The sequence below is a fragment of the Trachurus trachurus genome, assembly GCF_905171665.1.
Source record: "Trachurus trachurus genome assembly, chromosome: 3".
Lineage (NCBI taxonomy): Eukaryota > Metazoa > Chordata > Actinopteri > Carangiformes > Carangidae > Trachurus > Trachurus trachurus.
This window is the reverse complement of record NC_139893.1, coordinates 28,290,666-28,301,987: the sequence shown is the minus strand read 5'-3', so window position 1 is coordinate 28,301,987 and position 11,322 is coordinate 28,290,666. Positions and strand designations below refer to the sequence as shown.

The 11,322-nt window shown below is 39.6% G+C and overlaps 1 protein-coding gene across 1 annotated transcript; it reads right to left on the bottom strand.

The window, feature by feature from the left end:
• Positions 1 to 4,352: 4,352 nt before the first annotated feature.
• LOC311008157 (up-regulator of cell proliferation-like) lies at positions 4,353 to 10,186 on the bottom strand (the record flags this gene model as incomplete). Its single annotated transcript, XM_084001591.1, has 2 exons — positions 4,353 to 9,004; positions 10,159 to 10,186. 2 exons carry the CDS (start codon positions 10,184 to 10,186, stop codon positions 4,353 to 4,355), a joined length of 4,680 nt encoding a protein of 1,559 aa, XP_083857717.1.
• Positions 10,187 to 11,322: the final 1,136 nt, after the last annotated feature.

Genomic DNA, 11,322 nt, shown 5'->3' with positions numbered 1-11,322 from the left:
TTACAGTGGTTTCAAATCTGCCTGCACGACAGTGAATGGCTTAGTCAATTTGTGAAGCCACCGTAGCACTGCCACTTGCCAATTAGCTCAGTGCGATAGACAATGGTCTTAAGTTCCAGAGTTTGTGGGTTCAATTCGCAACTGGTGCAAAGTGAAAATTATAAGGTCAACTGTCCTGTCTTCCTATTCTCCTGTTTGTTGCTCAGAATTTGCCAAAAAATAGCCCGGACCCGACCCATCGCTGCACAGCAGCTATAATTTGTCATTTGAAATATCCAGGCAGAACAGTTGAACCTTGCTCTCTGGATGTTGAACAAGCTACTAATTTTACAGAAAAAATGGACTACACCTCAGTGATTTCATGTAGCTACATTGTAGATAAGACCAGTGACTAGTATATCAGTTTCCTTTTTTATTTTTCATATTTTTCACTGGTGACCACCGATGTTTTTTATGCTGTAGACATCCTTTGTGTTGCATTTTTATATGTATGAAAGATGCTATATAAATAAATAAAGTTTGAAGTTTGAAGTTTGTGTGGCATCTCTGGATGCTGAGGCTTTAGGATACATCTCTTGTTAGAATCACAGTCACTCTGGTTTTGTGGCTGCATCAGAACTGCAGGAAGCGTGTGAGTGCTTCCGATACACTAAAGCTTTGTCTCAATTTGAATACTTCCATGAGTACACTGTCATGTAGTAGCCTATACTATGTACACTAATTCTGTAGGCCGCAAATTTCGACGGTTAGTGTTGATGTACTGTAGTTGTGCACTTACCGGAACTAATCATCACAACGGTTGCCAACGTCTTCTTCTTTTTTGGACCAACATTATCGCCCGTCAACACATCCGGTTTGTTTTGATTATATTTTAAATTAGCAATAATGAATGCCTTACTTCTTTTTTTTAATGTGAGGTGAAGATTACACTGCTGCGTTAGCTGGCTCCTCTTACTGGCAAAAAACATTGGCCTGTCCGTAGGTTGATTTACATATATTCTGCTACATAGCCAAGATGGTGATCACTGAGGGTGGGAAGTGACCACCGTTCCTCACTCAACTTTTTGACCGTTATTTTGACATACTTGTCAGTGTGAACGCACTAACATACTCAACATAGTTAGTGTGAATATGGAAGTATTCAAATTTAGTCACAGCAAAAGTCTTTCTCTGATCAAAAATGATGTGAAGAGAGCAGTGAGTGTGAACAAGCACAGTTGTATAGCTGTGGCAGGACAGCTGAAACTCACAACTTAAAGGTAGGGTCTGGAGTTTTGTTCGTTGCAGTTTGTATACAAAACATTGAAACTCAGCCCCTCCTCTCGGGCTAAGCTGTGTAGCCTCCTGCTTCTGCCAGCAGTAGTTGTCACGACCGCAAAGAAAAGGAAAAGTCCGAAAGAAGCGCTGGGCCAATAGCTGATCATTCGCCAACATGGGGAGCCTCCGTGTTATGTTATTATGCCGTTGTGGTATTGCGTGTTGTGAAATTGGGAAGCGGGTGTTAGCGGCGGATGCTAACCGCTACCGCTAGCCGAGGTTAGCATCGAGCGAGCTCACTACAACGGCCCTAATACTTGTTGCCAGTGTCGGTGACGGTTGGGAATCGGTCCGCGGCTCCAGCGCTTCACTCAGACTGTATTTATTTTTCTTTGCAGTCCTGACTGCTGCTACTGAGAGATAGAGACTCAGTAGCATCAGATACCCCTTTCCCACTGGTCAAAAAACCTGATTAAACCAGCTAACAATTGGATTTTGGTGGCAGTGGGAAAGGCGGACCGAGCCGCGTCGCCTTTCCCACTGCCACGACCGCAGCGTCATACGGCCGCGGCAGACTTGCTGTCCTCCGTGGTCCTGGTGCTCCGCAGGTCAGCCAGAAGCCTCGTCTGCCTCAGCGGACGGACCTCACACTCCGTGGCGGACAGCTGTGGCACACTGTGTTTCTTGCACTGCGGATGAGAGCGGGGCGACTGGTTTATGCTCTGATCCCCCAGTGACCCGCTAATTTTAGTGGGAAAACGCTAGAGATAGCTAGTGCGGCTAGCAGCCCTGAGCCCTCGTACTCTGCTGCACGTAGCTTCACCTGAGCTCCGTCATTTGCTGGAGAGAAAACACCGACACTCTCGCCATAGAAATCTATGCTCTCTCACTACTCTCGCTCTCCACCCAGAAACGTTCCCATGCATAACAAAACCTGAACAAAACAGAGCAAAACTGTGCGTTCACACCAAAAGCTTCCAAAGCGTCAAAAACGCCGGAAGTCAATTCATTTTCAATGAGAGCCCGGCGACACTGAGCGTCCAGAGCGTCAACAGGCGTTGTCGCGCTTCCAAAGTGTCCAAAGCTTCCAAAGCGTCCAAAGCGTCACCAGACGAGAAGTTGAGCCAAGTTTAACTTTAGGGTAATGAGCTATGACGCGGTTCAGCGGCAACCGGCGGCAGCTTGTCAGAATAGAGATGTCAGCCGGCTGCCTTTTTTTTTCCTTTTTTTTGTATTTCGGCTCCCCAATGACCAGCGCGATCGAACTTTGACGCCAGTCACGTGGCGAGCGGCCAAAGCGGCTAAAAATATTTGCCGTTTTGGAAGCTGTCTTGTCTGACGCCCACCCTCAAGCGTTTCTGACGCTTTGGAAGCTTTTGGTGTGAACGCACAGAAAGACCAAAATACAGGCAGGGGGAGGGGACGCTGCAGACACAGCCCCCACCATACACGACTAGAAGCCCATAGGTGATGATTAAGATGGATTTCATTTGTACAAGTCTAATGTTTATTTTTGGCCACAAAACTCCAGACCCAACCTTTAAAGGGATAGTTTAGTCCCCCCCCCCCCCCCCCCCCCCCCCATTCTCAACCGTTTACTGCCTGTGTCTCAGTGCAGCAGGATGCACTGTTACTTCTCAGTGGGGGGAAGCAGAGACCTCTCTACAACAGATATTATACGTAGTGGCCATTTGTACTTCATATAACCCCACTTAAAAAAAACAGAAATATCCCTTTAACCCCAGAAACATCTATCAAACCATCACAGAATTTCATGTTGTCATGAAACGTTGTCCTTAAAATATTGATTATAGCCACATAAAGCTTTAGTTTTCAATATATTTATTACAAAATTTATGCACGTTGCTGTGATTTACAGTGTCAAAGATTTGGACATTGTGACAGGTAGTGTGTATCAATTGGCAAAAGTTACATGAAATTTGACACAGTAAATGTACGCATGACATCACTTCTAGTTTCCCAACTTCTTTGTCATGCAGGTTACAAAGTCAATTGCCAATCAAATCATTGGTCTGTATTCAAACATCAGCATCAGCAACACATACATTTCTTATCTATATCATATTATCATTTATTAAAAGACATGTTACAAGAAAATATTTTTTAATGACAAAATTGAAGATAAGGATGTAAACTATAAAATATTTCTGTTGTTATGGCATGTCATGTGTACGTCTATATAATCATCTTTGCCATTAGCGGCATCATCTTAAGTCACTATAGTAATAAGGTGAATGAAAACAAATATTTGTTATCACCAAAAACAACACACACAAAAAAAGTAAAAAGTGAGAAATAACACAACTATTTTTAGAATAAACACATCCGTCTGAATGAATGAAAATCAAATATATCATTTAAATCCTGTGAAAGTTTGATAGGCATGTCACACGCCTGAGACATGCATATTATTCAAATACTGTTTTATATTACTCTTAAACATATTAATTACAGTAGAACACAGTTAAAAGTACCACTGTTAAAATGTAAATAGGGACACTTAAACATAGGTCTTTGTACTTTGTCATTTCCTTGTACAACATTATTTACCTTGATTTGTTCAACATCTTTTCAACATTTTTTTTTACAATCTTCTCTGCGCTTTGTTTGACTCAAAATCAAACATCTCACTACCATAAAAGACATTTGTATCAATATTCTTACACATCATTTTAAAATGATTGCTTTATGAATAAGTAAAAGTAAGTCAACAGGAGCTAAAATCATGCTGACAAATCAAATGTATAACAAGTCTGTAAATCTTAATTATCAACATCACAACACTCCAGCTACATCTATGCCGATAGAAAATAAAAAGGTAAATGAGAAAATCTGACAATTTAAAACAAATAAAATATGTTTGTTTTTAAAATATATATAATGGTTCAAAAATGTTGATAATAAGGTTGAGGCATATTGATATGACTGTTGAGCTGACTGCCCCAATCTTGTTTGTTCCTGATTTATTTTAATCTTCTCCAAAATTTCAGTTTTTGAAAAATCTTACATGTTTAAAATTTGTTTTGTTTGAAGATGATTTGTTTGACAGGTTAGTTTTAAGGCTTACATTTTGTTCATTTTATGTTGAAAGCATCTTTCAAACCATTAAGTGCTTGTGTCTTTGTGAGTTTCCTCCAGGCCTCTGGAGCATCAGCTGGCTTGACCTTATATTCTTGAGCAAATTTGTCATTATATTGTACCAGGACATACTTCCAGTAGGAAGATGCCTCCATGGTGCGATCTGGGGGAATGTGCCAGTTTGGATAGATCTGGGTGTATTCCTTGTAAGGATGCCATTCCCAGTTAGTTTCTGTGCTTCTGAATTTGCTGTCATTGTGCACTAAAGTTGTACACAGCATTTCAATTAACCTCTCATTGCCAACATGAATGCCTCCCCCAAGACCCTGTGGCCGATGAATTGCTGCGTGATGTCTCTTGTGTTCTCTGCCTCCAGCTTCACAGGGAACTTTGCAAAATGGACACTGGTGTCCACAGCCAAAAACTCGGTTGAAAAGCTCATCCTGTGGTTTGACAGGGAGCTTATTTAGAGTGTCAGGGATGTCAACAGAGTTTAATAATTCCTTCTGAAGCTGTTCTTTTAAGTCCTCTATTGCGATCTTGAGGCTTTTAAAAAATGAATGACATGTACTTTTGATTTGAAACAAGGTGACTTTTTCATCCTCCTCTGGAATTGAGATATCCTTACTTAAATGCTTGCACATGCTCCTCATGATCTTTGTGATTCTTTTTTCATTTCCTGGCAGTGGACCACCACCCTCTTCTTTTGAGGCCTGTTGTATTGCATTCATGATTTTTTGAACTATGACTTGCATATTCTTGGTCTTCAATTTGCCCAAAGTGTTGTTCTCGGACATCTTTTGCACAATCTGTTCAAATATCCAGTCCTTTACATATTTTTCATAGTTAGCAATGTACTTGACAAAACTGCTGAAGTTCTCCTTTTGCAGCAACTCTTTAAGAATATTGTACTGGAAAAATGAGCGAGAACTGTACTCAGTAGAATGACAACTTGTCAAAATTTCCTCCACTATGTCCACTCCCAGAGATCTGTTGATGTATCCCTCCACAGCAGGTTTGATGCAAAACTGGACATAATTAGTTGCCTTGCGTTGGCAGTGATCTGTCTCTTTGTACAAATCAAGAAAATCTGATAAGTACTGAGTCTTGTATTTTTTCAGTGGAGTCCGAGGGTCATTATCTGCCAAGAATTTTCTGTGCATGTGAAAGAACTCTCTTGAGGCAATGCCACAGATGTGAAGTTTCAGATCAATCTCGAACTGTGGAGTTGTTCTAAATCGCTTGTAACCTTGTAGAAGAAATTCATCAATTTTTTCCAGAAGATCCTTTGTAAAAGCGTCTTGGTAATCTTCGTTAGTCTTTACTTTATCAACTATAAACTGTGTACAAGATTCAATGACACTGTTTACAAAGCTCTGCAAATCATCTCTCCCCCAGTGATTAGACATTTTCATGAGAGCGGTTAGATGATGATTTTCAGTTTTAAACGGACCCCTGCCCATCTCCTTCAGGTCTTCAATGTTCTGGAGTTGCTCACTGACTTTAAGATTTGAGAAATGTTTTCTCAGCTGCTTACGGACAGATGCTGTAATGTTTTGCACCTTAAGACCAGAGACATTTCCTATGGCTTCAGCCCACATCTTTTCAAATTCACGTGTCAGCTTTTCATCTGTCAGTGTAGAATTCTTGCAGTCACCAAGCAGCTGCATGACTCGTTCTTCAATCACACATCTGTATCCTCTCTGAATGTCCTGAGCCTTTTTTGAACTTACTTTCAGTTCAAGGGTGTCATCTAGTTTTGTGTACACAGATTGTTTGATTTCATTTACAAGGCTGGTGATACTATTGAAAAAGTCAGCTTTGTATTTCTCTATCAGTTTGACATGTCTGTCTTTTCTTTTGTAGTAATTGCAGAGTTTCTCCTTCATGGTTGTTTGTTGGCCTGTTATTTTCTCTGCCAACTCAGATTTTTTTGTTTCAACCATTTGATTCCAAATTTTTATCTGAGATTCATTGTCAGCATTTAGGATTTCCAACTCTGCATCTTTCTGCCAGGAGAGAATCTCTTTTCTGAACTCCCATTCCCATTGATTAAATTCTTTGCAAAGGTTGTCATACGCATTTGCTGCAAGAGTGTTTCTGAAACTGAAGATGAAGTCCTCATATTTCACAGCTTTCCAGAGACTTCTCATCCATTCTAGAAACTCTGGGATTTGTGAGACTTCCTCTCTTGTGTCACCTTTCAGTGACTCCAAAAGATTTTTCTTGAACTCTGCCACAGCTTCACTGTAACCAGTGCTCACTGGTGCCATGGGTGGGGTTCCATGCCACAGTCCTGGGATGTTCCAGTTGTTCTTCTCTATGTCATAGTCCAGCACATCTGTGAATGCTTTAATAGCAGGCTGTCTTTCCATTTGAGCTGCAAGTTGAGTCATTTCATTGAGATCGTCCAAGAGATGTTTTCTTTCAGACATGGTCTTTGAGTGAGCTGAAACTGCAGCAACATTTTGGTGAACAAAATGACAAACTGGCTTTTTACCAATTTCTTTCATTCTCAGGAATGCATGAGTTGCAATTTGCAAGACATCTTTCATGTCTGTTGAGTTTTCCATTGCAATGTTGACAATGGTGACATCACTTAAGCCAATGACAAAGGTTGCCAGCTGGTTGTCATGCTCATAACTTTCCTCTAGCTGTGCCAATTGAGGAGATTTCAGACCCTCTGTGTCAATGAGAACAATAAAGTCACAATCCAACTCATTTTTCAAATCTTCTCCTACTTTGAGAAACAGCATGAAAGCTCCTCTTGTGCATCTCCCACTGCTGACAGGAAACTGCACACCAAACATGGTGTTGAGGAGTGTTGACTTCCCAGTGCTCTGAACACCCAGCACACTCAGCACCAGCAGTCTGCTCTTCTCTCCAACCTTCTTGTGAAGCTCCATCAGAACATCTGTCACCCATCTCTCTGGGATGTTGGAAGCATCTCCATCCAAGAGCTCTAAAGGATATCCATCCAACAGCATTTCAGCAGCCAAAGCAGGGAGATGAGACATCTCATCACTGATCATGGAGAACTCATAGATCAGTCCCATCTCTCTCATGTAATGCTCTAGTCCTAAAGAGCTATCCAACAATGCTTGATCTAACTCTGCCATGAGTTTTGTATTTTTATTGCAACATGCCTCTTTGAATTTGCTGCGCAACACAGACAACTTTTGCTGTGAATGTGAATTAAATTTGAGCTTCATCCACTTGAGAAAGAAATCTCTTTTTTCTTTGTCAGTTGTAGATAAGTGCTCAATGAAACTCTTCATCCCTTTGGACATTTTATGTATTCTTTGCTCTTCCTGAATTTGTTGTTTTGCTTCCTGTAGCTGACATTTACTGTGTTCAAGGCATCTGTCAACAGATTTCTTCAATCTGCACTCCTCTTTTTCTAACTGTGATAACATTTTCCAGTTCCTTCCCTGTAAAGGAAGGTTTTCTTTCTTGTAGTCTGGTATGTTTTGTTTCCAAATTTCTTTCACAATGTCCTCAGCTGCTTTCTGATATTTGTGAGATTTGCTTTCATCCACAGATAGACCAAGTTCAACAGCTTTGTCAAACATAGTTTCAATGCTTGTTGTGTTTTTTAGTTCTGACAGGGATGTCCTGATGTCCTCACAAACTTTTTTTGAAAACTCTGCAATATTCATCCTTGGAATTTTGATCCTTACTCTGTTCTTTGGTATATTTAATCCATGCATTACTGTCTTGATAGGCATAATATCCTCTGGTTTTGTAGTACTAGTAATTAAGAAGAGTTTGAAATTCACATCTTGCAGAGATGTCAGAATGTGTCTCTCATTTTCTTCAACTTTGTCCAGGAATACAAAGGTAGCAGTTGACACTTGAAAAAGAAAGTTGAATTGTCTTAGTGACTCACCAATGTCTCCTCGCAAATTGGCCAAGGCAAATGGTTTTGGAAATAAGTCCAAGTTTTCACTACCAGAGGGAAGGTACCAGCAAACCTCCACAAATCCGTTTGCGATTTGTCTTTCATCTGCGCCTCCTTCCATTTCTCTGTGTATGAAGAAACTCTGATTCTGTTGCCCATTGCTGAGAACATGATTCAAAATCCTGGACTTGGATAAACTAGAGTTCTTCAGCCTCACAAAAACAAAGAATGGTATATTTGCTTGGACAATGTTTTCTTCAACAAACCCTCTTGATTCAGCCAAATCATGTGGACGCCACTCTTTGACAATGTCTCTCAGAGCCCACAGCATCAGGGTACTCTGTCCCTTATTTTCATGGGGCAGCAGGAGTGGGACAGGAAACTGACACACTGACATCTTCAGTGCCATTTCCTGTTGTAAGAAGCTGTCAGCACATAGGAATAGTGCGACAATGAGGTCCAGAACATTAATCTTATCATCTTCTGCAGAGTCATCTCCACTGTAAAGGTCTAGGTCAAGTAAGTCACTGTCACTGTATTCTTCATAACTAATTAATGATTGTGTACAATCCCTACATTCAGCATTAATTTTAAATAGCTTTCTGAGAAAACACCATGGTATTTCTTGTACTGATTGAGCAGGTTCATCAGATATGCAGACTTTGTTAATTTCCGAGAGAGACTGAAGGGTGAGCTTGTTGGGATAAAATTTCTCCAGTCCAAGTTTTGAGAGAAAGTTGGAAAGGACTGTCAAAAAGAAAAAGAAGATCACTTTTAGAAATTCTAGCCCCTATGTGATTGTATGCGCATTTGTATTTGTTATCTGCAGAGTTACGATTGAGGTTCACAGTAGGAAAGAAATAATACAGCTAACAAAGTTATGATGTGTTCATTTCGATCAATTCATCTCAGCAAAAGTAACGAGTTTAAAAAATTAACTTTCATTGCATTCCATCATGCCCTTTTCCCCACATGCCAAGGTAGTGCAGCCCTGTCCACAGGAGTGTGCAAACATAGGCAGGAGTAGACCTTCGGTAATACGCTTTGATTGCAGATGGAAAAGGAACATGTGGATTTGTGATTTACGTGTATTGTTCTGGCAGTGAGGTTTACAAACCATCACCTGACTCATTTGTCAAATATGCCCTGATATTCTTCTGTAGCTCTCTGTACTTGTATCATTTCCCTTGTAAGGCAACTTGTTCTGATTGTAATTTTAACAATTGTTTGGATTTGCAATTGAAGTAAGAGATCTTCCTTCCTAAATGATTATAGTCATAATTGTTGTCATGATGATGTATTGAATATATAATTGATATTAGGCTGGTTATATCAAGAGGCTATTAATGAATGTATTCTACGAGACTTTGCATGTGGACATTCAACATTTTTTATATACTCTGCACTGTCAGAATTTCATTGATTCAATCAGTTGCCAAAATTATTTGGAATTGACTTCTTTTAACTACTTGGACAATAAAAACTGATTCACAGAGTAATTAGTTAAAGCAGAAGTAAGCGATCCGGTCGTTTTGGCTAACTTCCTGTCAGCCGATGGAGTTAGCAGTCCCCGCCCTCGTCCCTACGTCACCACATTCACGCGCATCCCTTGGCTGCACACACAGAGAGGACCGCCCCTTTATGCCGTTCTCTCTCCTCATTGGATAAAGGTTGTAGGATACAAGGAAAGTTTTCTCCTCGGCTTACAGCAGAGCAGAGTGACTGACAGACCCGTGTTTCAGACCAAACACTCTATATAAGTGATTGCTGTCGGAAGATATAACTATTTAAGACTTAGATTAACACTAACATTTCGCTTACTTCTGCTTTAATTAATTTATCATATGGAATAAAGATGAGGTGTCATTTTCCATGTTATCTATGTCTGAAATAAAGTGTACCTGCAACCTCCTGTGCTTCTGTGTTCATTGTGGATATGTTTGAACTCTCCCTTGAATCCATTGTTCTTCAAGACCTAAAAAAGAAAAGGTATATGTTTTTAGTTACACAGAACCATTTATATTCACATAGACTAAATGTAAATGTTCTTGGTGGCTGTGGGGGTGGGCATTATATAAATTCTTACTGCTACTAACTGCAGGTAAAAATCACAAAACACTGATTACATCATGTTTTACTGACTATGACAAAAACAGGAGAAGGTGTTCGGTTTACATGGATATCAAAATAAAAAAGAATAAAAAACAAACACACGAAAGAACATTGAACACATTGTGCATTTGACAGTATTACATTGATCTTTAAGTTGTATTTTCTTTATGTAAAATGATTTGTTGATTGCAGTCTTTTCCTTTATCTTGTCCTTATATATGCTTTGGAAAATAGATTGTAATGTTATCAAGACTGCTTTATTAAATAAGAATAAATTGATAACTATGGATAAAATAAATATAGACATAAAGCACTGTATTTGTCAGGATGTACCTGCAAGCTCATGTCCTTCTGTGTTCATTGCAGACATTTACCCCTCCTATGTCCTTCAAAATCTAGAAGTAAGAAAAATATATATAATTTCACAAAATCAAACATTGTTGACTGATGGCAAATCAGTAACAGACAAATCAAAAATATGGCACAAATGTAAAGTATCATTTGTCTGTTACTGATTTGAAGCAAATTTGGATGTAAAGTTAAAAAGTTACAATGTTTTCAATGTATATAAATTCACTAAAACTTACCTGACATCAGGTTGCAGGAGACTCTGATGCTGTACGTGTTAGCTGTCTTGTTTATACTGCTAGAAGGAAACCAAAAGTACTCGAGGAACCAGTACAACAGGTCTTACTTATCCAGTTTGTACAAGAACAAATGCGTCAACCTGTAACTATTGAACCAATGTGGCCAATGCAACTCCAACTTAATTCTTGCAACTTAGAGTTTAGTATACTATCCTCTATATTCTGTTCCCCCCTTGTTGTCCCCTGGAAAGCAAATAAACCTTCAGGATTTAAAAATAGTGTGTGCTGAGATAATTTGGTACTTTAGCTATTAAGACAAACATTTAAACACCAAAACTGGGATTCACTGGACATAACGTTTATGAA